The sequence below is a fragment of the Dendropsophus ebraccatus genome, chromosome 3 (genome assembly GCF_027789765.1).
Source record: "Dendropsophus ebraccatus isolate aDenEbr1 chromosome 3, aDenEbr1.pat, whole genome shotgun sequence".
In the NCBI taxonomy this organism is placed as follows: Eukaryota; Metazoa; Chordata; class Amphibia; order Anura; family Hylidae; genus Dendropsophus; species Dendropsophus ebraccatus.
This window is the reverse complement of record NC_091456.1, coordinates 162550714-162578603: the sequence shown is the minus strand read 5'-3', so window position 1 is coordinate 162578603 and position 27890 is coordinate 162550714. Positions and strand designations below refer to the sequence as shown.

Genomic DNA, 27890 nt, shown 5'->3' with positions numbered 1-27890 from the left:
AGGCCGGCCCGGGGGAGGAGTCAGGCCGCAGGCTCCGCTTCGTTTCCTCCGGTTACATCTCAGTGTCCAGGCTCCAGCGGCCGCTCCACGTCCCGGGTGTCCGCCGCTGCCGCCTCTCCTCCCCGCCGGCGATCATGGCGCTCAGGGCCCGCGCTCTGTACGACTTCCGAGCCGAGAACCCGGGCGAGGTGTCCCTGCGGGAGTCGGAGGTGCTGAGCCTGTGCAGCGAGCAGGACATCGAGGGCTGGCTGGAGGGAGTAAACAGCCGCGGGGAGCGGGGGCTCTTCCCTGCCTCCTATGTGGAGATCGTCCGGGCAGAAGCGGCCGGTCCTCCTCCTCCGCCGCCGCCGCCTCTCCCTCCCTCCGACAACCGCTACGCTAACCTGCCCCCCGGCGGCTACGAGCCGGCCCCGACGCCCCCCAACTACCAGAGCTTCTCCTACCCCGGGGTGTCCGCCCGGCCCCCCGCCCTGCCCTACCAGCACAGCCAGCCGAGCGATGACGACTGGGACGACGAGTGGGACGACAGCAGCTCCACAGCCGCGGATGAGGCCCCGACCCCCGGTTACTATGGAGGCAGTTTCCATGACTACGACAGCAGCAGGTACCGGATGTCAACCCCTGGCTCCTACTCCACTACCACCTCGACCACCACCGCCTCCTCCCAGGCCGCCAAGGGCTCGGGCACAGTGGGTCGTAACCTGAACCGCTTCTCAGCCTTCGTAAAGAGCGGCGGCGAGGCGTTCGTGCTGGGGGAGGTGGCGGGCTTTGTGCGGGACGGGGACAAAATCTGCGTGGTGCAGGGTCCGCATGGGCCGGAGTGGCAGGAGAACCCATACCCCTTCCACTGCACCATAGACGAGCCCACCAAACAGACCAAGTTTAAGGGCATGAAGAGCTACATCTCCTACCGCCTGCTGCCCAGCCACACCAACCAGGCCGTCCACCGCCGCTACAAGCACTTCGACTGGCTCTACGCCCGACTGTTAGAGAAGTTCCCGGTCATCTCTGTGCCCCGTATCCCCGAAAAACAAGCCACTGGCCGCTTTGAGGAGGACTTCATCTCCAAACGGCGGAAAGGCCTGGTGTGGTGGATGGATCATATGTGCAGCCACCCAGTGCTATCCCGCTGCGATGCCTTCCAGCACTTCCTCACCTGCTCGGACGAGAAAGCGTGGAAACAAGGCAAGAGGAAGTGCGAGAAGGACGAGATGGTCGGGGCCAACTTCTTCTTGACCCTTAGCACCATGCCTGGGGCCGCCATCCTGGAGCCGCAAGAAGTGGATGCCAAGCTGGACGCTTTCAAGTCATTTGCCAAAAGAATGGATGAAGGTGTCCTCTTGCTCAACCAGACCGCTGGGGAGTTTGCTCGCAAGCAAGCCTCGGGCTTCAAGAAGGAGTACCAGAAGGTGGGGATGGCCTTCAAGGGATTGGGTCAGGCCTTTGAGATCGACCAGCAGCCCTTTTCTGGTGGCCTCAACCGGGCGATGTCTTTCACGGCAGATGCCTATGATACTATTGGGGAAATGTTTGCTGAGCAGCCTCGCCAGGACCTGGACCCCATCATGGACTTGCTAGCCGTGTATCAGGGTCACCTAGCCAACTTCCCGGACATCATCCACGTCCAGAGAGGTAACCTCAGCGTGTCACATTGCATGTCTCTTCCCTTACAGGTCTTCTGTGTTATACTTCAGGTGGCATAGGGAGGGCATCATGCTACCTGAGCTGGGTGACACTTTCTTTTTCCACTATATCAGTAAGTGGAGATGTCCTCCTCCTTTCTGGTGACTCTTGTAGGCCATACACCAGTGTCAGATAGCACAAAAGTTTCAAGCTGATGTAGTGCATTAACCCATATGATTTAGCGGTAAGAGCTGCCCCTCAGTTAGTTGTTGGGGGGACCTGCAAACACTCCATGTAAAAGTTATAGGATCCTTGTGACTTTATAGGTCTTTCTCAATTACACACGTTTGGCATATTAACTGGATGTACTATAGAAGTCTCATTGACTGGGGCTCAACCACTGAGTGGCTGTCAGACCCCCCATTCTTACTAGTTGACACTCTGCAACTTTGTTGGCACCTTGCATCCAGGTTTCAGTGTGAAGCATTCTGCCATGACTTGTTTTGCATGAGGGTTCTACTGGTGGGATGTGTGACCTCGAGCTGAGAAGTTTTTGGTCCCTTCTGGTGTTTCTGGGTTTGACTTTGTGTTGCATTTCTCTTAGAGTGATGGTCTCAGACCTGTGGCCATTCAGCTGTTACAAAACTACGATTCCCAGCATTTCCCGACAGCCAATGGTAATTTTGTAACAGCTGGAGATCCAAAGGGAGAAGAACACTGTCGTAGAGCTCTCTCGTTGTTCTGCTGTCCTATTTATAATCTAGTGCTTGAATAGCGTTATGACAGTGCCCTATATGTATCTGCTGCAACATGATTTGCTGTTCAGGACTCTAGAAGAGTTGGTTGTTGGCCCCTATGGTTGCAGTTATGTTTCCCTTACTATTGAGGATATTCTTCCTCCTCTCTGCTCAATGTAACTGCTGGGGCACTGTCTTGGGCTGGCCTTACACTGGCACTGGCATGGCGGTGCTGGTACTCTGCTTTATATGCATGTAACGGGTAAAACATGGGGAATTCCCATCTACACCCACTGATAACGGTGTGCCAACTGTACACGCAGTGCATTATAAATTCGGGGACCCAGAGTTTGGACCCCACCAATTATAGTGATTTTCTGACTTTGTAAGATCACCCCAGACATTCTATGACCTCCGAGTAACCATAAAATCCTGGCATTGAAACAGCTCACATGCAACCTCAGTGTACAAGTCGCTCCACAATCGCACCAACCATGGCAACACAATAACAGGAATACACTGCGGTCAGGCAAGTGCAGCCGTGCCACCGCCGTACTACAATACTAAGAATGGGTTCCGGAACCTGGGAGAGTCCAGACTTTGAAGCCCTACTAAAAAATGTATACACCAGGCAAGGGGAACTTTCAACCCTCCAGCTGTCGCAAAACTATAATTCCCATCATGCCTGGACAGCGAAAGTTAAAAATTTGGCTGTCCAGGCATGATGGGAACTGTAGTTCAGCGACAGCTGGAGGGCTGAAGGTTCCCCATCCCTGATCTACACTCACAAATATGCCGAGTGTTTGGATCTGGATCACATTGTGGTTACGTCCACATCTCCTGGCTTGCTGATGTATACTATAAATTAGCTTTGTGCAACGTGAATCTATAGAAAACGTTCTAGATTTGTCCAGATTTTGCACACTATATTTGGCACAGCTTGCACTTTCTTACATTCTTCTATAAAACTGTGCTAGTCCATAACCATTGTGACTTGTCCCGCTTCGCCCTCCCCCCGTTACACATGTAGCAGACAGTTCCTTCCCATACAGGTCTTTCGGTAATATGTGGACATCACTAAGTGACGCCATATTTGTAACCTCATACAGTTGTCTTCTTGTGTTCCCTCTTTCTCTGGTGTTTTCGTGGTGACTTTTTCCTGTGGAAATGCAGAGTACGGCTTCTTGTGTGTTACGTGCCGAGCCCTCACTGCTTCAATAGAAAACAGATGTAGGTTCTGCTTCTCTCCATTGCCTTCAACATCCCCCTCTGCCGAGATAGTCGTCTGTCGGATTCCCGAGTAGCAGGGTGGAGGTGTCTCCACAGTTTCCACGTCTTACAAGTCTGATGATCACGGTGAAGGGCTGATACTTGGGATGAAACGTGTTAATGTGCGTCACACTTCACAATGACTTTGTCAGATGTTCATTCATTTCCATATAACGTCTTAAAGGGGCTTTTCCCTTAATATGGAATAAAATTCATTTTGTAATGTACTTGCTCACCTTTAATATACTCCACGCTCCCATGTCCTAGGGTCAGAGGAGTGATAGACTGGCCATTTACTTTGGATAGCTGTCAGCTGAGTGTTTATACTCTTGGGGTATGTTCACATGCGAGGAATTTCAAACTGAATATGTGCTTAATTTTACATGTATTCCGCCTGTAAAATACGTACAGCGCAATGTTCCATTGTGTTCAGTGGGATTTCTGCTCTGTCGTTCACACGTGTGAACATACCCTAACTCCCCACATGCACTCTTGGCTTGGCTGAGTGCACATGTATTATGAATGGGAAGATGTCAGACATCTCAGCTTTCCTTATTCAGAAGCTTATTATTTATTATTATTATTATTATTATTATTATTATTATTATTATTATTATTATTATTTATTTATTTATAAACAACCCTTAATTCCAGAGCGCTATACAATAGAAAGGCAACAGGCAGGAACAATACAAGATCAGAAAACATTACATGATGGCAAAAGACAGACTGGTACATGGGGAAGAGGACCCTGCCCGCGAGGGCTCACAATCTATAGGGTATAGGGAGAGAAACAGGAGGTAAAGTGCAGCCAGTCAAGTGTGATGCAGTTATTGTAGGTTGTAGCCTAGTTTGAAGAGATGGGTTTTCAGGTTACTTTTGAAGGACATGATGGTGGATGAGAGACTTATGTGTCGGGGTAGTGAGTTCCAGAGTATGGGGGAGGCTCCAGCAAAGTCTTGGAGGCGGTTGTGCGAGGTACGAACAAGGGGGAAGCGCAGACGGAGGTCACTGGAGGATCGAAGGTTGCGTGAGGGACGGTAGCGGGATATCAGGTCAGAGATGTACGGAGGGGACAGGTTGTGGATGGCCTTGTATGTCATGGTCAACAGTTTAAAGTGAATACGTTGGGCAATGGGCAGCCAGTGGAGGGATTGGCAGAGGGGAGAGGCTGAGGCAAAGCGAGGGGAAAGGTGGATTAGTCGGGCAGCAGTGTTAAGGATAGACTGGAGGGGATCAAGGGAGTTAGCTGGAAGGCCAGAGAGGAGGATGTTACAGTAGTCCAAGCGGGAGATAATGAGAGCATGTACCAATAGTTTGGTGGAGTCAGGGGTGAGGATAGAGCGGATTCTGGAAATGTTTTTGAGGTAAATGCGGCAGGAGGTGGTCAGGGCCTGAATATGTGGTTTAAAGGACAGGACAGAGTCAAAGGTGACCCCAAGGCAGCGGACTTGGGGGACAGGGGACAGAGTGCAGCCATTGATAGTGATTGACAGATTAGAAGGCGGGGTGGAGCGAGATGGGGGAAAGATGATAAGTTCTGTTTTGTCCATGTTGAGTTTTAGAAAGCGGGAGGAGAAGGAGGATATGGCCGATAGACACTCTGGAATCCTGGATAGCAAAGAGGTGACATCCGGACCAGAGAGGTAGATCTGAGTGTCATCAGCGTAGAGGTGGTAGCTGAAGCAGTCTAAAGCCCCTATTACACGGGGCGACTAAGAGAAGCAAAGGATCTCTGTCAGCACTGTGTGCTCCTCGTTCCCGGCTCGCTGCTGCTGCTATTACACAAGTAGGTGCAGAGGAGATCACAGGGAGCTGCGGCGAGGGGGGGGGGGGGGGGGATGTTTGCTGCCCGGGTGATCGCTAGATTGTTCAGGAAGCCCATAGAGGATAGCGTCCTATCACTACTCCTATCACTGCTATCACAGTAGTTTGTCTTTTAACATGTTGAAAGACAAACCACAGCAACGATCAGTCGACATCATTCATGTCGGCTGATCGTTGTCTTCTATTACACAGGACGATTACTGTCTGTAACGGCCGATATCAGCAAAACACGGCCGATAATCGTTCCGTGTTATAGGGCCTTAAAGGGGTACTCTGGCCCGGGGGTAATTTTCAGTTATGGCCGGGGATGGGGTGCTTATGGATGGCGGAGGTCACTAACCTACCCCATTCCAGCACCAAGTCCCGGATTGCGGCGCCCCGTACCCCCGTCCTGCGGCTGCTTCCCGGTGTGAGCTGCCGCATGAGACGTAACGTCTCAAGGCAGCTCAGCCATTCAGCGGCCGAGGCGGGACTTTGCTACGGCCGCAGAATGGCTGAGCTGCCATCATGTCTCATGCGGCAGCTCACACAAGGAAGCGGCTGTGGGACGGGTGTACCGGGCGGCGCGATCTGGGACTCGGCGCTGGAACGGGGTAGGTAAGTGACCTCCGCCGTCCATAACCACCCCATCCCCGGCCATAACTGGAAAATACCCCCAGGCTGAAGTACCCCTTTAACTCTGACATCTGCCATTGAGTGACAGTTGGAAAACCCCTGTACACCAGTTTACCCATTTAACGATTATGCCCCCCCCTCCATTATAGGTATGAGCACACTGACTTTCCGCTGCATTTTCACACCTGCATTGTGCTGATTTTTTTATTTATTTTATTTTTTTTTTTGTGCAGATTTTCTGCAACTTTTTCTGGAAGTAATCTGGCCAGTGTGCATTTACCCTAAGGGGTTAAACACTGTCAGAAAGGTGCAGACACCCTGTGTTTTCAGGGGACTTTTCCTTGTACTGGCAGAATGGCGCTGATGGGTCAGCTTTCTGCTAGAATTGTATGCTGAGAGCTCAGGAATAAAGTGCAGACGCTGTTATAGTGTTTCTGTGCAGAAATCTGTTAGTCAGTCACAGCTATGTGTTTGTATTTGGAGGGGGTAGTTTCTTACCATCACCCTAGTGAATATTAGTCCTGGATTGGGCGGTCTAGAAAAATTCTCAACAAGAGTCATATACTAAGCTTGCGGCTGGAACATCACAATCGTTAAAACTTCTCATCTGGCATGCTATGTGTAGTCTGAAGCTTGTAGGCCCCAAAATCTGCCCCAGACCCCCACTATAACTAGCACCAGCCAGTGTTGCACTAAAATTACATCTTGTCACACAAGGGCTTAGACTGCGTTAGACACTCAGTGGCCTAGACACCATGTTCCTCGGGCTCTCACAGCCTTGGGTGGTTGATAAACCACTAATGATAGTGACGTAGCTCCCACATGGACCTGCAAAGTCACAAAGCAGCCCCCATACTGACTTTTTCAGTGCTACAGGGTAGCAGGCTGTGCTAGAGGATCGCCTATCTGTCACCCATATCAGCTCAGTAGGACAGACGGACAACCTGAATCACTTGGCACAGTGTGATTCAGATGTACACTGAAGTCCTCAGTCCTGGGTGTAATGACCGTTCAGAATTAGTTGTGAAAATAAAGGTTATTTGTTCCCCCGGCCTGCGTCATTCACAGGAGCGCCCCCCTCCTTACAGAGAGGCATCTGGATATTGGCAGGCCGCAGAGCTCACAGCGTTTAGTGAAATTCCTCCGATGACTTCACACCGCGCTGCTGTTATCTGTGCAAACATCCTCCGTGTCCTGGTGTGATTGGGGGGGGTATCTTCATACACTCCCACTCATTGCGTCCCTTTAAATTTTTATTTGAGCTATTAAAAAGGATTGGGCAATTGAATTTCCCCTGCCCTTATAGAGATAAGCCGATGACAGAGCTGTCAGACGATGACTCCAATTCAAACCCATGCATGCTCACTTGAGCTGAGGATCCATGTGTATGGGGGTAATCGGATGCTATAACTTTTGTATGGTTATTGTATGTATGTGACTACCTTTACAGGCGGTAACAATGTCCGTGCATTTGCCGGTGGAGCTAGTTTCCTAGTCGGCATGACGATTGGTTCTCGTCCTAATGGAAGCATGGCTCTGCGTTCTGTATACCTCAGAGGCGCCACAGTTACCAGGTTTTGAGAGGCCGCTTAGTGTGGAAGGAAATGTTGCGTCCTGATGTACAAGTGTAGGATATATAATTATATGTGTGAACGCTTACTCTGCGGTATATCGGAGGAGCACTGTGATGGTTTGTGGTGAGTATTACCAACTCAGTGTGTGACTGCAGCCTCAATATAAGGAATACTTTGAGGTCTTGGTCTGTCGGACATGATGCAGATGTTTTTGACTGTAAGATGCGGTTATTCCTATGTTTGCCATATTTTCCAGTAAATAGGGATAAACGTCCATTGTAGGACATCCCCTTTAAATGCAGTTTTTTACAGTATTAAATCTTCTCCTGTTTGTAAAGGGAGAGCTGAGCATTGTCCATCGGATACACAGGAATAATACTAGGTGTAATGAATGATTACCCTTCATAGCTGCTTATCAAGTGGAGGGGGAAGGCAGAACAGCTTAAAGGGGTATCTCATCATAAAAGCTATCCACAGTGTGAAAAGTATCTGAACGGTGGAGGTCTTATGGCTGTACACCCCATTGATCACAAGAACAGGAGTCTCTTGTCTCCCGCATGAATGGAATGGCTGTGGGGCTATGCTATGGGACTGCCAAAGGCAACAGAGTATAGTGCTTGGCTATCTTCAGAAGTCCCATAGTGAGTGGAGAGTGGGTCCGAGTTGCTCCATTGATTTGGGGGCTATTGTTTGTGATAGTGATTGGACCCCCAACTGGGAGGGGGGGGCAGTACAGAAGAGGAGAGTGGTGACATCTGCAGAACGGTGACATCTGGGGACAGTACAGGAGGGGAGAGCGGTGACAGCTGGGGGCCTTACAGGAGAGGAGTGCGGTGACATCTGGGGCCATACAGGAGGGGAGAGCGGTGACATCTGGGGGCCTTACAGGAGAGGAGTGCGGTAAAATCTGGGGCCATACAGGAGGAAAGTGCGGTAACATCTGGGGGCCTTACAGGAGAGGAGTGCGGTGACATCTGGGGGCCTTACAAGAGAGGATTGCGGTGACATCTGAGGGCCGTACAGGCAGGGAGTGCAGGAGTGCAGTGACATCTGGGGGCCTTACAGGAGGAAAGAGCGTGACATCTTGGGACAATACAGGAGGGGAGAGCGGTGACATCTGGAGGCGGTACAGGAGGGAAGAAAGGTGACATCTGGGGCCATACAGGAGGGGAGAGTGGTGACATTTGGGGCCGTATAGGAGGAGAGTGTGGTGACATCTCAGGGCTGTACAGGTGGGGAGTGCAGTGACATGGTGGGGCAGTACAGGAGTAGAGAGCGGTGCCATCTGGGGGCTGTACAGGTGGGGAGTGCTGTGCCATCTGGGGGCTGTACAGGAGGAGAGTGCGGTGACATCTGGGGGCTGTACAGGAGGAGAGTGCGGTGACATCTGGGGGCTGTACAGGTGGGGAGTGAAGTGACATGGGGGGCTCTATAGGAGGGGAGAGGGCTGTACAAGAGGAGAGTGCTGTGCCATCTGGGGGCTGTACAGGAGGAGAGTGCGGTGACATCTGGGGGCTGTACAGGAGGAGAGTGCGGTGACATCTGGGGGCTGTACAGGAGGGGAGTGCGGTGACATCTGGGGGCTGTACAGGAGGGGAGTGCGGTGACATCTGGGGGCTGTACAGGAGGGGAGTGCGGTGACATCTGGGGGCTGTACAGGAGGAGAGTGCGGTGACATCTGGGGGCTGTATAGGAGGAGAGTGCGGTGACATCTGGGGGCTGTACAGGAGGAGAGTGCGGTGACATCTGGGGGCTGTACAGGAGGAGAGTGCGGTGACATCTGGGGGCTGTACAGGAGGGGAGTGCGGTGACATCTGGGGGCTGTACAGGAGGGGAGTGCGGTGACATCTGGGGGCTGTACAGGAGGGGAGTGCAGTACCATGGGGGGGGGGGGGGGCTTTACAGGAGGGAAGAGCAGTGACATCTGGGGGCTGTACAGGAGGAGAGTGCGGTGACATCTGGGGGCTGTACAGGAGGAGAGTGCGGTGACATCTGAGGGCTGTACAGGAGGGGAGTGCAGTACCATGGGGGGGGGGGGCTGTACAGGAGGGAAGAGCAGTGACATCTGGGGGCTGTACAGAAGGGGAGTTCGGTGACATCTGAGGGCTGTACAGGAGGGGAGTGCAGTACCATGGGGGGGGGGGCTGTACAGGAGGGAAGAGCAGTGACATCTGGGGGCTGTACAAGAGGAGAGTGCGGTGACATCTGGGGGCTGTACAGGAGGGGAGTTCGGTGACATCTGAGGGCTGTACAGGAGGGGAGTGCGGTGACATCTGAGGGCTGTACAGGAGGGGAGTGCGGTGACATCTGGGGGCTGTACAGGAGGAGAGTGCGGTGACATCTGGGGGCTGTACAGGAGAAGAGTGCGGTGACATCTGGGGGCTGTACAGGAGAAGAGTGCGGTGACATCTGGGGGCTGTACAGGAGGAGAGTGCGGTGACATCTGAGGGCTGTACAGGAGAAGAGTGCGGTGACATCTGGGGGCTGTACAGGAGAAGAGTGCGGTGACATCTGGGGGCTGTACAGGAGGGGAGTGCAGTACCATGGGGGGGGGGGCTGTACAGGAGGGAAGAGCAGTGACATCTGGGGGCAGTACAGGAGGGTAAGGGCTCCTCTGCTCCAGATGCCCACCATGTGTATGAAGCAGGTTGATCAAAACCAGTGACATATTCTTTGCAACCAGCTAGGTCTTGGCTTTCGATTTCGTCCTGATTTTTCTGACCGCCATGTTCCTTCTTCTTCTGGTGCCATGTATTTGTTGGTTGCATTTCTGCTTAATTTCTGTGATCATCGTATTCTTCTGGTTTCCATCTTCCCATTTTTTGTGGTTGTTTTAGATGGTGCTGTATATGCACACGTATACATATTATATTTGTACGTCTATTTGTATCTACCACTGATTTGAGGCTCGGTTTGTCTGTTTTTATGACTTAAATGGATTACAACAGACTTTAAGAGGGTTGTTCCATAGACAATAAGTGGAGCATTGGCGCATGAGTGGTTAGGACTGTGGTAAGCTGCAATACCTGACACAGCCTGTACAGAGTGTGTGGAGCTATACCTGGTAACTAACAGACCACAGCACTTGTTCACTCCCCATAGTCCCTTTAGTCACATGATCAGTGGGGGTACTAAGGGCCACATGTATCATCCTGCGAACGGATGATTTTCGGCGGAAAGTGACGATTTGCGTATTTTTTTTATACGCAAATGGCCGATCTGCGAATAAAATATTCGCAAATCGGCACTTTCCACCAAGTACGTCAGGGGGGCGGAAAGGGGGCGTGTAGTGGGCGGTCCGCGCGATTTACCATCCGTTCCGCCCAAATATACGCCGAAAACCTACTCCAGTCCTCAGCTGGCGTAGGTTTTCGGCAGTGCGCACCGGCGCGCACGGGATTTATGTAGAGGCAGTCCGCCTCTACATAAATCTCCGTAGCGCCGGAGCTGCGGGGGAATTTTTAAGTCCGGCGTAAAAAACGCCGGACTTAATAAATGCCCCCCTAAGACTTTTTTCCCTCATCTGACATTGATTTTATAATGAAATCCTGGGAAACCCCTTTAAGCCGTTCCCATTGTTATACATTGGCTTCACTGTAACCTGTAACAGACAATGGGCAAGCTAACAGGAACGCTGCTTGTGTTGCCCATGGTAACAGTCAGATCAGAAATGAAAGCTGTGCTGTGATTGGTCACTAAGAGCAACAAAGCCAGTTTCCTTTTAGGCAATTCCATAAATCAGTGTGACAGAGGCCTACGTGTATATGTGACATGTGTCTGACACTCGTGTTACCTTGGATAGTGTGAGGGCCTGAGGCGGAGGGCTGTGGGCGACATTACAGGAGGATGATGGTTACTGGCATTTCCTGTGTGTAGGTATCCTAGTTAGAAATGCACCTCACTGGGGATCTGTATGTGATCTGTGTCCTGTATACAGCACTCTGTATATGTGATCTGTGCCCTGTATATGTGATTAGCACCCTGTATGGGGGGGATCTGTGTCCTGGATATGTGATCAGTGCCCTGTATATGTGATCTGTGTCCTGTATACAGAACTCTGTATATGTGATCTGTGCCCTGTATATGTGATCAGCGCCCTGTATGGGGGGATCTGTGTCCTGGATATGTGATCAGTGCCCTGGATATGTGATCTGTGTCCTGTATACAGCACTCTGTATGGATGATCCATGCCCTGTATATGTGATCAGCGCCCTGTATATGTGATCTGTGTCCTGTATACAGCACTCTGTATGGATGATCCATGCCCTGTATATGTGATCTGTGTCCTGTATACAGAACTCTGTATATGTGATCTGTGCCCTGTATATGTGATCAGCGGCCTGTATGGGGCGATCTGTGTCCTGGATATGTGATCAGTGCCCTGTATATGTGATCTGTGTCCTGTATACAGCACTCTGTATATGTGATCTGTGCCCTGTATATGTGATCAGCGCCCTGTATGGGGGGATCTGTGTCCTGGATATGTGATCAGTGCCCTGTATATGTGATCTGTGTCCTGTATACAGCACTCTGTAGGGATGATCCATGCCCTGTATATGTGATCTGTGTCCTGTATACAGCACTCTGTAGGGATGATCCATGCCCTGTATATGTGATCTGTGTCCTGTATACAGCACTCTGTATATGTGATCTGTGTCCTGTATACAGCACTCTGTATATGTGATCTGTGTCCTGTATACAGCACTCTGTATGGATGATCCATGCCCTGTATATGTGATCTGTGTCCTGTATACAGCACTCTGTATATGTGATCTGTGCCCTGTATATGTGATCAGCGCCCTGTATGGGGGGGATCTGTGTCCTGGATATGTGATCAGTGCCCTGTATATGTGATCTGTGTCCTGTATACAGCACTCTGTATGGATGATCCATGCCCTGTATATGTGATCTGTGTCCTGTATAAAGCACTCTGTATATGTGATCTGTGCCCTGTATATGTGATCAGCGCCCTGTATGGGGGGATCTGTGTCCTGGATATGTGATCAGTGCCCTGTATATGTGATCTGTGTCCTGTATACAGCACTCTGTATGGATGATCCATGCCCTGTATATGTGATCTGTGTCCTGTATACAGCACTCTGTATATGTGATCTGTGCCCTGTATATGTGATCAGCACCCTGTATGGGGGGATCTGTGTCCTGGATATGTGATCAGTGCCCTGTATATGTGATCTGTGTCCTGTATACAGCACTCTGTATATGTGATCTGTGTCCTGTATACAGCACTCTGTATAAGTGATCTGTGCCCTGTATATGTGATCAGCGCCCTGTATGGGGGGATCTGTGTCCTGGATATGTGATCAGTGCCCTGTATATGTGATCTGTGTCCTGTATACAGCACTCTGTATGGATGATCCATGCCCTGTATATGTGATCAGCGCCCTGTATATGTGATCTGTGTCCTGTATACAGCACTCTGTATGGATGATCCATGCCCTGTATATGTGATCTGTGTCCTGTATACAGCACTCTGTATATGTGATCTGTGCCCTGTATATGTGATCAGCGCCCTGTATGGGGGGATCTGTGTCCTGGATATGTGATCAGTGCCCTGTATATGTGATTTGTGTCCTGTATACAGCACTCTGTATATGTGATCTGTGCCCTGTATATGTGATCAGCGCCCTGTATGGGGCGATCTGTGTCCTGGATATGTGATCAGTGCCCTGTATATGTGATCTGTGTCCTGTATACAGCACTCTGTAGGGATGATCCATGCCCTGTATATGTGATCTGTGTCCTGTATACAGCACTCTGTAGGGATGATCCATGCCCTGTATATGTGATCTGTGTCCTGTATACAGCACTCTGTAGGGATGATCCATGCCCTGTATATGTGATCTGTGTCCTGTATACAGCACTCTGTATATGTGATCTGTGTCCTGTATACAGCACTCTGTATATGTGATCTGTGTCCTGTATACAGCACTCTGTAGGGATGATCCATGCCCTGTATATGTGATCTGTGTCCTGTATACAGCACTCTGTATGGATGATCCATGCCCTGTATATGTGATCTGTGTCCTGTATACAGAACTCTGTATATGTGATCTGTGCCCTGTATACAGCACTCTGTATATGTGATCTGTGCCCTGTATATGTGATCAGCGCCCTGTATGGGGCGATCTGTGTCCTGGATATGTGATCAGTGCCCTGTATATGTGATCTGTGTCCTGTATACAGCACTCTGTATATGTGATCTGTGCCCTGTATATGTGATCAGCGCCCTGTATGGGGCGATCTGTGTCCTGGATATGTGATCAGTGCCCTGTATATGTGATCTGTGTCCTGTATACAGCACTCTGTATATGTGATCTGTGCCCTGTATATGTGATCAGCGCCCTGTATGGGGCGATCTGTGTCCTGGATATGTGATCAGTGCCCTGTATATGTGATCTGTGTCCTGTATACAGCACTCTGTATATGTGATCTGTGCCCTGTATATGTGATCAGCGCCCTGTATGGGGCGATCTGTGTCCTGGATATGTGATCAGCGCCCTGTATATGTGATCTGTGTCCTGTATACAGCACTCTGTAGGGATGATCCATGCCCTGTATATGTGATCTGTGTCCTGTATACAGCACTCTGTATATGTGATCTGTGTCCTGTATACAGCACTCTGTATGGATGATCCATGCCCTGTATATGTGATCTGTGTCCTGTATACAGCACTCTGTATATGTGATCTGTGCCCTGTATATGTGATCAGCACCCTGTATGGGGGGATCTGTGTCCTGGATATGTGATCAGTGCCCTGTATATGTGATCTGTGTCCTGTATACAGCACTCTGTATATGTGATCTGTGCCCTGTATATGTGATCAGCGCCCTGTATGGGGGGATCTGTGTCCTGGATATGTGATCAGTGCCCTGTATACAGCACTCTGTATGGATGATCCATGCCCTGTATATGTGATCAGCGCCCTGTATATGTGATCTGTGTCCTGTATACAGCACTCTGTATATGTGATCTGTGCCCTGTATATGTGATCAGCACCCTGTATGGGAGGATCTGTGTCCTGGATATGTGATCAGTGCCCTGTATATGTGATCTGTGTCCTGTATACAGCACTCTGTATGGATGATCCATGCCCTGTATATGTGAGCTGTGTCCTGTATACAGAACTCTGTATATGTGATCTGTGTCCTGTATACAGAACTCTGTATATGTGATCTGTGCCCTTTATATGTGATCAGCGCCCTGTATGGGGGGATCTGTGTCCTGGATATTAGATCAGTGCCCTGTATATGTGATCTGTGTCCTGTATACAGCACTCTGCATGGGGGATCTGCGTCCTGTGTATATGATCAGCGCCCTGTATGGGGTGATCTGTGTCCTGTATACAGCACTCTGTATGGGCGATCCGTGCCCTGTATATGTGATCCGTGTCCTGTATACAGCGCTCTGTATGGGGGATCTGCATCCTGTGTATGTGATGAGCAACCTGTATGGGGGATCTGTGTCCTGAATATGTGATCTGTGTCCTGTATACAGTGCTCTGTATGGGGGATCTGTGTCCTGTCTGTGTATGGGATCTGTGTCCTGTGTACAGCGCCCTGTATGGGGGATCCGTGCCCTGTATATGTGATCTGTGTCCTGTATACAGCGCTCTGTATGGGGGATCTGCGTCCTGTGTATGTGATCAGTGCCCTGTATGGGGGGGGATCTGTATCCTGTATATGTAATCAGCAACCTGTATGGAGTGATCTGTGTCCTGTATGGAAGATCTGTGTCTTGTATATGTGATGATCAGCAACCTGTATGGGGGGGGGATCTGTGTTCTGGATATGTCCTGTATACAGCGCCATGTATGGGGGGGAATCTGTGTCCTGTGTATGTGATCAGTGCCCTGTATGGGGGGGGATCTGTATCCTGTATATGTGATCAGCAACCTGTATGGGGGGGGCATCTGTGTCCTGTATGGTGGATCTGTGTCCTGTATATATGATCAGCGCCCTGTATGGGGGGGGATCTGTGTCCTGTATATTAGGTCTGTGCCCTTTATGAGGGGATCTGTGTCCTGTATGGTGGATCTGTGTCCTGTATATATGATCAGCGCCCTGTATGGGGGGGATCTGTGTCCTGTATGGGGGATCTGTGTCTTGTATATGTGATCAGCGCCCTTAATGGGGGGGATCTATGTCCTGTATATGTGATCCGTGCCCTGTAAACAGCGCCCTGTATGGGGGATGTATGTTTTGTATATGTGATCAGCAACCTGTATGGGGGGATCTGTGTCCTGTATATTAGGTCTGTGCCCTTTATGAGGGGATCTGTGTCCTGCATATAGGGATCTACAACCTGTATATATGTTCAGCGCCTTGTATGGGGAGGATCTTTGTCCTGTATATGTGATCAGCGCCCTGTATAGATAGTCGTTGCTCTGTATAGGTGATCTGTACGCTTACCTTACAGTATGTATGACCTCTGTAAGAACTACATATGCGCTTGCTCATCATCTCGTGTGTGTTCCCCATTTACTTAGCAAGTTGGTCCAACCACTTGAACCCCCACTAATGTCCCCGAAATGAATGGTGCACACTGCATGCAGAACCAGTCCCCCATTCATTCTCTGTGGGTTTTTCGGGCATTGCCAGACCTGGAACTCTGAAATATTCAGCAGCCCCATTAAGAATGAATGGAGTACTGGCTGCATGCATGGTCCGCACCCTCTGCACAGAACTATGTGGTGGTCCCCTTCACATGAATAGGGCTGGCTGCAAAGATGGACACCACTGTGCAGGAACAGTTACAGCCTGCATTATACTCCAGAGCTGCATTCAACATTCTGCAGATTCAAGAGTTAAAATCTTCCAATACTCCTGAATGCTGAACTGCCCCCTGGGTAAAACATAATTGTCCCGCTGCATTATAAGAGTTCATCTTGCCATTTTAGGGTCATGTCTTACAATAAGATTGATGATGTTGCAGTGAGAATCATAGTTGTGAGTGCAGCTCCGAAGTATGCTTTATACTATAACTCATGATCAGTATAAATCTGAAGTTGAGTAACTTTAAATATATTGCATTATCCGCACTATTCATTGTTACATCATTCACCATTTCCAGCTCTTTTGTATAGCTGTGGTTATTGCATTGTCTGGTATGAGAACACTGTGATGGTTGCAGCGTCCTGAGCCGCCCTGGACTTGGAACAGTCTGTAGAGCGGCATGAAGTCATAGCCTCTCCCATGTGTGACCTCAGCAGTGAAACACTAGATGCCGATCCCTTGTGCGGAGGAAATATGTTAGTTTTTCTGTCTGCTTGGACCGCAGCCCTGCTAGGTAGACAGTATGTACATAACTAGACCGGACAATAGGCTTGTTAGACTCCCAGAAACCCCCAGGTCTGGGTGGTGTAACCCTTTCAGCAGACCCCCACAGGCTGCATATCATACTATCTCCATATAGTCCCTCTGCTGCTGCTGTTATACAGGAGCTGAGAGATCATGCAAAATTCCTGATGCAAAACTTCACGTCAGACATGCAAATCGCAAGCCGTATCTGATGTATCCATGGTAAGTTCTTCACCGTGCCAGAGCGACTGACTCCTGTGCCTCACGTCACCAGCAAAGCCCATCAAATCCCGTGTATGCCCGGGGAGCGGAGCGGGCATCTCTCCTAATCCTCACAGCAGTGATCATGTGCCAGGAGCCACAACACATAGCGAGGGGGGAAGCTCTCTTATAGGCCTCTGTATAGGATAGCCACATCAGGACCCTAGGAAAGATGGGTGACCCCTACCCAGCACTCACAAAATGAAGACAATTTAACCCCTTCATAACCAGCCCATATGTGTTAGAACCAGTTTGTTTAGTTGTTAGCCATATTTTTTTCCATTGAAGTGGATGTATAAGGTCTTGTACTATTTTATACTTTTGTTCACAGAAAGATAATCCACTGCCAGGCTAACTCCCCACCTGTATGTATTGAAAACGCACACAATTGTTCATAAGTATGGTGACTTTGAAAGAGAGATCTGTCAGCTTAATGCCCTTTACTGCCCTGCCAGCAGGCTTAAGGGTCTAATACATCAAATGATTATCAGCCATACCTGACCGATTATCAACTGTTTTGGCCAATAATCTTTTGATGTAATAGCACCTGTAATAAGGCAACGGTCAGTCGACATACACAATGTTAGCTGACTGTTGTTCTTGAAATGACACAGTTACGGCAGAGACGGTCTGCAGCTCATCGCACCACTTTATAAGAGCAGAGGCAGAAAATTGCCACTGACTTCAATGGGTTGCGCAGACAATATAATGATCATCCGAGCCACTACTCCCGGATGCTATCTCCCCCCCCCCCCCCCCCCCCCCCGACCTGCCACTCGGTCCATCTGATGACCTCTGTTATAGTCTATAGCAGAGGTGTCAAACTCAAATACACAGTGGGCCAAAATTAAAAAATTGAACAAAGTCGTGGGCCAACCTTGATAATTATTGAAGCACAAATGCGGCGGTCCTGGCACTGTCAGAGCAGTCTGCGGTGTTCCTGGTACTGTCAGTGGTGTGTGTCTCCCAGAGCTGTGCACTATGATAAATGACATGATAAATTTCTATGATATGATTAAACCCCAACCCATGTAATAGCCAACCCCCCCAATATTGCCCCATGTAGTAGCCAACCCAAACAAAATTGCCCGACATAGTAGCCAGCCCTCCCAGTAGTGCCCAAATAGTAGCCAACCCCCCCAAGTGTCCCATATAGTAGAATGCCCTCCAAAATAGTCTCCTAAAGTAGCCAGCGCTCCCCAAAAGTCTCATTTGGTAGCCAGCCCTCCCCTGTAGTCTCATATAGTAGCCAGCCCTCCTCCATAGTCTCTTATATAGTAGCCAGCCCTCCCCCCATAGTTTCTCAAATAGTAGCCAGCCCTCCCCCATAGTCTCATATGGTAGCCATCCCTCCCCGATAGTCTCTTATATAGTAGCCAGCCCTCCCCAGTAGTCTCATATAGTAGCCAGCCCTCCCCCATAGTCTCTTATATAGTAGCCATGGTGGGACAGATGTAATTCAAATTCTGAATTGCCTGGCGGGCCAAAAATAATTGCACCGCGGGCCAGAGTTTGACATGACTGCTCTATAGTCTTCACATACTTATTACTCACGGTCATAGAGTGTCATGTCAAACGACAGTAAATCTATAATGATAACCATAAAAATACATACTGCTTTTAAGGGGTTAATCAAGGTATTGTTACCATAAAACATTACTCAAGCAGATTATGTTGACACCAGTGGAAATTCCTAACAGGCATACACACCTTAACGTTAACCTTAGCGTATGTTGGGGATTGCACTGTCAGTGGTTTCCTAGTATAGATAATATGTGAAATCTGAAACAAGCCACAAGTATTACAGATGTGATCTCTTCCCCCCCCCCCCCCTCCATCACCCAAGCTATTCCTGCTAGTATAGGGAGCCATAAAGTAAAAATTGCTGCTTTTGCCGTTCCTGAAACACAAATAGGGTTGCAGCTTACCTCCTGCTGGCCTCGCACATTTCCTGGGCCTGGTTCTCTGTGCAAGGTCAAGTGAAAGTTATCTGAGCAGAGGGGCATCCACTGCATGTATTGCCATTTATCCTAGGTGGCCCATTTCTTGGGCAGCGCACTCTGCATCCATCTCAGCAGATGTTAGCTGAGCAGCAAGCTCATTGTATAGGAGCATGAACCCTGTGCCTGCTCATGTACATACTTGGGTGCTGTACCCTGTTCGCCAGAAACGGGTAAACAGAAAGTCCTAATGGTCCTTTACACGAAGCAATAATTCACACAATCAATCGTTTAACGATTTTGAAGCCACGATTTGATTATTAGAACGATCAGCGTTAAGACGAATAAATCGTTAGAAAAATCGTTATTGCAATCATTTTAAAGATCGCTTAAGCCCATCCCACACATAGGGTGAATCTTTGAAAGACTGTGTACATGAAGCGATCTGCGAATTTCTAACGAACGACCAACGACAATTTGAGAACATGTTGAAAGATCACAATGAACGATTTCTCGCTCGTCACTTGATCGTTCGCTGTGTTTACACAAGCCGATTATCGCTCAAATGCCATCGTTATTGCGAAAATTCGACGATTATCATTCCGTGTAAACGCAGCATAAGAGTTTGAAATGTGGATGAATCCAAACTTATACCAGCTGGAGAGAGGCTAAAAAAAGCCTCCATGAAGCAAAGGTAAGTTTCCAGATATGTTTAGTATGTTTTGTAATCCTTTTATCTGGTGGCACTAAATATTTTTCCGATTAATACAATGATCAGCATACAGTATTGGGCATTTAGATGCAGAAATTAGGTTTAAATGGGAAGTCCGGTGATTTCTAAAAGCTGGCAGCCAGCAGGGGGAGGGGGGAAACTGATTACAAGTAGGAATTTGCCTCTCTCTGTGCCGCAGGCCCCCTACCGGAAGTCCTTTTCCCCCGAGTTGTGATGACGGTAGGAATCGGATTGGGGGGGTAGTAATACCTGTCCAGGCTGATGGACTGGCCACTCAGCCAATCAGTGACTGGAGTGGTGTCCTGCCACATTCACTGATTGGCTGAGCAGTGATGTGGACACCTTGAAGATCCTGTAGCCCGGTGGGGGTCTGGCAGTCGCTCCCGCCATTCACTGCGGGCACAGGGAGAGGTAAGTTTGTACTTATAATCTATTTCTCACCTCCCCCTGCTGGCTGCTGCGTTTTAGAAAATGCCAGCCTTCTCCTTTAAGGGTGGATTTACCCTTTAATAAATGGGAGAGAAAAGGCTACTGGTCCACTGATTGGCTGAGCAAGCTGGAAGCCATGTGATGCAATCCAGCCAATGAAAAGGCTGCCGGTGCACACGCGCTCCAGTAGCCTTTTCTTTCCCATTCATTAATCCAGTACTCAGAAATGAGAAAAAGGCAATGACGCCAACTAGAGCTGAAGGGGACCACCGCTGGTGGGAATTTTGAACAATCATGAGTATAGGGATGGTGATTGTTTGTCAGTGGGGTTTGTTTGTTTTTTGCTAGTGCTGGAGCCGTCCGTTATGCTTCAAAACGGAAAACCCATTTATGGTGCGTTCACACCTACAGGATCTGCAGCTGATTTTCTGCAGCAGATTTCAGTTAAATAACTGAACACAGCATCAGATTTGATGCTGTGTTCAGTTATTTAACTGAAATCTGCTGCAGAAAATCAGCTGCAGATCCTGTAGGTGTGAATGCACCCTTACACAGCAACATCGCCCAACATGAAAGCATCCCGAGTGACCAGCCATCCTTCTTTAGGAGTATTTAGCTGTTTCTTAGTTCTTGGAAAGCTGGGTGGCAGCCAATATAGCAGCATCACACTATCCTCACCCGCAGGACCTGCCCGACAGCTATCTAGGTTTGCAGCAGTGTGGACAATGGCAGTGCACGCTATGTAATAGGAGCCATAGTCATTCTGGAGTCTAGGGAAGCTGGATGACAACCATTGTGAGAAGTGTAATAGGACTGTCACCCAGCTTTCCTTAGCAGTCTGAGGACCTTCGAGGACCTTTATTTCTTGGCTATATGATGACTGTCTCTTAATGCTGAGACTTTTACAGGGTGTCAGGTAAGGACTTAGTGGTAATCTCCCCAGCACTTTCCTCCTGTATAATCCCAGTCCCTGCCTTTAGGTGATGTCCTCGCTGCGACATTCATGTCTTTTGTGCTGCTGACAGGCGCTCCTCCCTTTATAATAATGGGTCTGGAACGAGAAGTATCCAGCATGACAAAACCAATGTGTCAACTGCAGCGATCCGCTCCCAGCTGCCCGTATCCTGGAAATATACACCGTCTGCTGAACCAGCAACCACTCCTGGAACGGAGGGCACCACAAATTCTGCACCTTATGTATAATGTTCCCTTTTCTGCTGAAGTGTCGGTTCAGTATTGAGCAGTTTCATCTCCTTCACCCGGATCAGTTATGCTATGCTCTTCTTGCTTACTTATAGGGAATGGGAGTCCATCCGGCAGGCAGATCTACCTTCTCCCGTCCTGGGATTGTGCTGTGTCCTTATGTAACTATTCCATATAACCTTTTAGTGTAGGTTCTCACTCCTTTGTCCTATGTATGGATCCTTAGGTTTTGGGTTTTACTTTTATTAACTGGAACCCGTCACCATAAATGCTGTGCAGTCTGCTGGCGTCATGATACAAAGGTGGAGGAGCGGCTGAATGGCCTGATACATAGTTTAGTTAAAAAAAAAAAAAAATGCGTTTAAACCTCTGCTCGTTCTGCACTTAGGAGTCCAGTGGGCGGTCCCAGCCAGTGACTGACACCTTTTGCCTGTTTACGTATTCAGAGGTTTTACACAAATACTGAATATTTTCCTACAAACTGTATATGCATTTGCTTAGTTCCTCCTTTCCCTAAAACGTGATGCAGGACGCTTTTGTAAGAAAACAGCTATGATTTTTCTAATCTCAGACGAAACCCCAAAGGACCTTTTGTTAAATGTGGATTGTACTGTATACATTTCATTTCTCAATGAGCAGTTCTCCTCCAGTCATTGGTTGAAGACCAGAAAGAAGCTAGCAGCTGCAGTTGCTATCGGCTGCACGACGTCCGGTCAGAAAGGTGATTTGCGGCCCACAGTGATGAATTTATAATCGTGCCATTGTTACAACCTGGTAATAGACCCTTAAATCTTAATCTTAAAGTTATAATGCTGTGACAATGTCAGGATGAGAGAAAACTCAGTTTTCACCACAAGTCAAGGTATAGCTGACATATAGCCCAGGGTGTTTCCGTCAGATTTGAGCCTAACATAGTCTAAGGGCCTCATTACACGGAACGATTATCGTTCAATTTGAACGATAATCGTTTACTTGATTAGCAGACAACGATTAAATGACCAACGAGAAAGTTAGTCGTTTAATAGAGTTTGCACCTATATTTATCGTTGATCGTTCGCATGGAATAAGAATGATCAACGTTACGTGTTATTGGACTAACGATATCAGTTCGTTTGCAATAGTGGCCGTTTATGATCGTTGATTGTTGAAAAATCGCTTTGTGTAATAATACCCTAAAGGTCTACTTCCCAAATGGAACATATACTGTGTCTGTGGGACCACACTTTTCAGTCCCACATAGAAATTGTATACCCTTCTGATCGCAGGGCAATGTAGCACAGTAGAAGCTCTAGTGGGGGCGCCTTGGTCTCTATTTCCGATAATTGGCATGTGGTCACTACAAGCCAGTGGTCCTGTATTGCAACCATTGATCGGCAGTCACATACTAGCCATTAAGCAATGAAAGACTGCGGCGCGCTAAGCTACATCACTGTAGGATTAGATACCAGAGTAAAGGATTTTTTTTCCCTTTCAAAATGTGCATAACCCATGTAATGAGACATTAACATGGTCTGTAATTACGGTCCATTCACCTATAATGTGCTACAGACTGGAACTCCGCATCATCATTCATAATGGTGGAAGCGCCAACACTGTTTTAATCTTCGCACTACTGTACTGCCGATGTGGAGTTAATTATGAAAGATGATGCCGGGAACTCCGATGTCTGTTCTGTAGCGCATTGTCCGTATTTCTTTCTTGGATCCAAGATAACCTCAGCACTTTTTTACGAGTTATGTTGTTGGAAGGTTTTTGTCTGCCAATGGGTCCAATATCTTGCCCTTAAACATTTAGGAACTCCTCCAGACTCTCTCGTGATGCTTGTAAAACCATTTATTTTTATAGTATCTTGGCTAAGGATGACAGGTCTACGTGTATTACTTATCGACTAGGTCCAGGCTACTTGTTTTTCCTTCTTCCCACAGTCACACCACTTGTCCTCCTTGTAAGAAATGGGATTTGAACTCTGGTTGGGGTCATCTACCCAGATAAAGGGTGGGTTCTTTCTGAGGAACTCTTGCGGATTATCCGCGAGAATTCCTCAGTATGAACCCACCCAAATGATGTATGATATAAGCCCTGGTCAGTAGTGTAATAAGTCAGTGTGCTGGATCCGCCATCCCATTCTTCTCTCCCCCGATGTCTTCTCTGCGACTTTCCTGTAACGTGGCTGGACATGAAAGAGACAGTGATGAGCCCCTTGGTGTTCAGGCTTAGCAGCCCCTTAAAACCAGGTGGTAATATATTTCAGCTGGCTATGTGTGTTGAGCATGTATGTATGTGATTGTACAAGGAGTGCCCACCATTGTTCTGTCGCCAAGGTTATATATGTGTGAAAGGTTTCCTAATGGACCCTAGTGACCTACGTGAGGGGGGGTGAGGCTGAATCTGATCGTTCTAGTTCAACCGGTCAGTAGAGCCGGGCCATGGAAGCCTTTTATCCTAGTCTCGTGTCATTGTCATATCTATTTGCTTAGTGGATCTGTGGGAGGATGTGGCATCTTGCAAATCCTTTATACTTCTAAAATAATCTGCTAAATCGAAGAGTGTTTCAAAGCTTTTTTTGGTTTCATCGGGTTGTTGTCCAAGCAGGCAACATTCTTGACATCGCTGGGGCTGCCGGCTGCTGACCAATATAGACAGGGGCTTCCGGTTTACATGATATGGTGCTTGTGGATGGGAAAAGCCTTCATTGTAGACAATTATATGTTCTCACATTACCAAATTGCCTGTGGCAAACCCAATCTGTAGTTACCAAAGGATTGGTTATAGGCTTCATGGAGGCCGTGCACACCAACATACAAAACCTGGTGTATATGGAATCCATATATATAACACAAGCATGCTTCAGTGCTGGGCATAGGGCTGGTTTTCCCTGAGAATCACCGACTTCAGGAGGAAACACGTCTCGTCTAGAATCCTGATGCTTATTCTCTGATCCTCATGTTTTAACTTTTATTATCTTGAGCAATGAATCTTAACAACCAGGATCTGTGGTCATAAAACGGATTGTAAGTCGCCTCGGGAAGATTTGGAGTTTGCCCTTTTGTATAGTTTACAGCAATCATGTATTTGCCTTCCTTGTTAAAGGAAAACCCTATCACGTGAACCTCTATACAGTTATAATATCTTCCTGTAGGTTCTGCAATATGTCGGCAATATGTCTCGTATAGCCTCTGCCAGTATGTTGTCATTGATACATCTCAGTCATTGTCCTTGCTATTAACCCTGTAGTGCCTCATTGGTCAGAGAATATACAGAACCATGACCTGCCTTACCTCTGTAGTGTCTGCACACTGATAGTCTGCCTTTATACTGGATGCAAAGTGATGGGTTGCCAGAGATGCAATGTGTGACTGCTGCATAGGCCAATGCCTATCTACTAGGAACATGGGTGAAGGACCTACGAAAGTAAAGTGCACAGTGGCAGGGTCATAGGTGTGATGGCATGGGGAGTGACATCCCGTCTGTACAAAATGCTGACTATGTTAGGAAGGTGTCTTCTCACATCGAGGATCAGAGCTTGCAGATCGGCGTATAGTCCTGTAACCTCTAGCTGCTGAGATTTTTCCACAGTTCAGCCCTAAATACTATTGACTTCCTAAATATTTTTGGACCTTTTTCCGCTGACCTCAGCTAAACCTGCTATGTGTAACATGCTCATTACGTTTGCTTTTAAGCCATTGTTCCTCTGTAAAGCCAATAGTGTCCTATTGATGGGGTTACAGATATCAGTTGGCTATGCTGCGGATTAGTCAGATGATGAGTTATAATCCTTATGAGTGTACGGCCGGGTTCACATGTAGTATCTGGTTAGTAATGGAGTCTAAAATCAAGGTTAAAAGGACACGGAGAACAACTCATTTATAATGGAAAGATTTGCTCCTCTTTTCTTTTTTGTTTTAAACCCACTCTCCATCATGGCTAAAAATACTGACCTAAGTAGTACTTGTGACCTCTGTCATATTCTCAATTTTTTTTTTTTTTTTTTATTGAGGCCTATTATATTTTAAGGGGTTGTCTTTAGAGATGAGCGAACCTCGAGCATGCTCGAGTCCATCCGAACCCGAGCATTTGGCATAGCGGGCGCTGCTGAAGTTGGATAAAGCTCTTAAGCTGTCTGGAAAACATTAATACATGGATATGTTTTCCACATAGCCTTAGGGCTTTATCTAAGTTCAGCAGCCCCCGCTATGCCGAATGCTCGGGTTCAGATAGACTCGAGCATGCTCGAGGTTCACTCATCTCTAGTTGTCTAGCCTCAGAAAATTTGACACCTTTATGTGACACATAGTGTGACATAAAAGAAAAATCCTACTCGCCTGCCCTGACCCCTCACTACTGCCAATGTGGTCCTCCCAGTATCTGACACTGACTACTACTACTTGGTTACCTGTTCAGTTCTTGCGTGGGGTATACACATCAGGAACCACTTTTTTTTAAATTGCGACCCAATGGGAGGCTGTCGGGCTTAGTGTTAGAGAACTGTGCCAGGCAGCTATAAGGTACTGGGGCCAGTTCACAGTCCACCAGGGAGGGGACCAGTTACCTTTAAGGAGACTGCAATAATGCCAATGTCACACACTTTCTTATCTTATGGAACTTTTTTTTTTAGATTACATTTTAGTTTTACTTTTTCATTTTCCGTCTAGTGACCTTTAATCACTGTTCTGGGCCATAACCCTTCTCTCTGCTCTTTCATAGGGGCACTAACCAAAGTCCGTGAAAGCAAGAAGCACATCGAAGAGGGCAAGATGGAGCTACAAAAAGCTAACGAAATCCAAGAACGTTGTAACATTATATCCTATGCCACCTTGGCGGAAATCCAACATTTTCACAAAATCCGCGTGCGGGACTTCAAGTCACAAATGCAACATTTCTTGCGGCAACAGATAACTTTCTTCCAAAAAGTGACGCTAAAGTTGGAGGAGGCGCTACAAAAATATGACACAGCCTAGTCATCCCATCTGAGAACCCTGAACTTGTTTCTCCTCATTTTGGGGAGGTTTAAAACTTTTGGGGTTTTAGTCACTTTCCCCCCCAAGAAAGAAACAACCTGTTGCCAATAATTGGCGGTGGTACACGAATGGTCGTACATTTATTTTTTAGTATACTGTGATTTAAAAAAATGGACTCGTAATCCGCATAGGTCCAGCATTGCGCATTTATATTTAAATTCTATTATCGATGCTTACACTACCATTGTACCTTTGTTCCGGAGTATGGAGTATGCCATTTGCCTTACCATTGGACTGTATCACTGAGCATACTCCGAGTGGACTACGTAACCTATGAGATGATGTCATCAGTTGCCTTTTTTTTTTTTCTTAAACATTCTGGATTTAACAAAAATCCTCTGTTTACAAAACTTTTACTTGAGCAATTATTCAATCCTTGTGCCTTCCCAAACTTTATTTTTGTTTTTTTTATTAGTAATAAATTCATATTTTATCACAGGAGAGGCATGCATCTGATGTAACTTTGAATCATATTATGTTCCTGTTTCCCACATACTTTTTCTTTTTTTTACACTTTATTTATTAAGAAGGGTTCAGACTGAGAAAGTAAGTCAGATGCTAGTCAGATGCAAGGTGTTAACAATGCAGTGATACTATTAGATGGTATTGGGGGGAAACGCATGGTATTTGTGTCTGCATATAAAGTGCTAAACCTTTCTAAGACACAGACATTGGCCGAGGACCCAGCTTGGTTTGAGCCCTTAAAGAGGTTATCCAGGATTAGAAAAAAACACACAACTACTTTCTTGTAAAAACAGCACCACCCCTGTCCTCAGGTTGTTTGTGGTATTGCAATTCAACTTAATTCACTTCAGTGCAACCGAGGACAGGAGAGCGCTGTTTCTGAAAGAAAGCAGACATTTTTTAAGCCAGGATAACCCCTTTAATGGGGTGGTGTACTTCTAGAAAACCCCTAATAGGGAATTCTGAGTTAATAGAAAGGAGTCCTCTGTTCATGCACCTCATTTGTTGGTCAGAGGGGATAGGGGCTGCTCTCACTCAGACCTGTCCTGTGTTGCACAGACAGTAATAATGTTTATAGAGCGCCAACAAATTCCAAGAACTAAGACAGTAAAATTTTATAGGCGCAGTGTAATGCTTAAAGTGATATTGTCACCCCCTTAATATATGTGCAGTTCTCCACACCATCCACTAGCCTAGATGCGGCACATTTGATATACACCTGTATAAAACTTTTTTCGGTGTTCTTTCTGTGGACAGTGTCACCTAGGCGGGGCTTCATTGCAGTTGGGCTCCCCAGCTGGGAGAAAGGTCCTAACTGTCGTGTAGCCCCGCCTATCTGACACTTTTAACTGATGAAATGAAGCAAGAGTAAGGGGTGG

At 47.7% G+C, this 27890-nt stretch overlaps 1 protein-coding gene across 1 annotated transcript; it reads left to right on the top strand.

Annotated features, from left to right (window-relative positions):
- The first annotated feature begins 78 nt into the window (after positions 1-78).
- On the top strand, positions 79-27890 carry SNX18 (sorting nexin 18). The gene is made up of 2 exons (XM_069963044.1): positions 79-1632; positions 26234-27890. Exons 1-2 carry the CDS (start codon positions 135-137, stop codon positions 26485-26487), a joined length of 1752 nt encoding a protein of 583 aa, XP_069819145.1. The 5' UTR covers positions 79-134; the 3' UTR covers positions 26488-27890.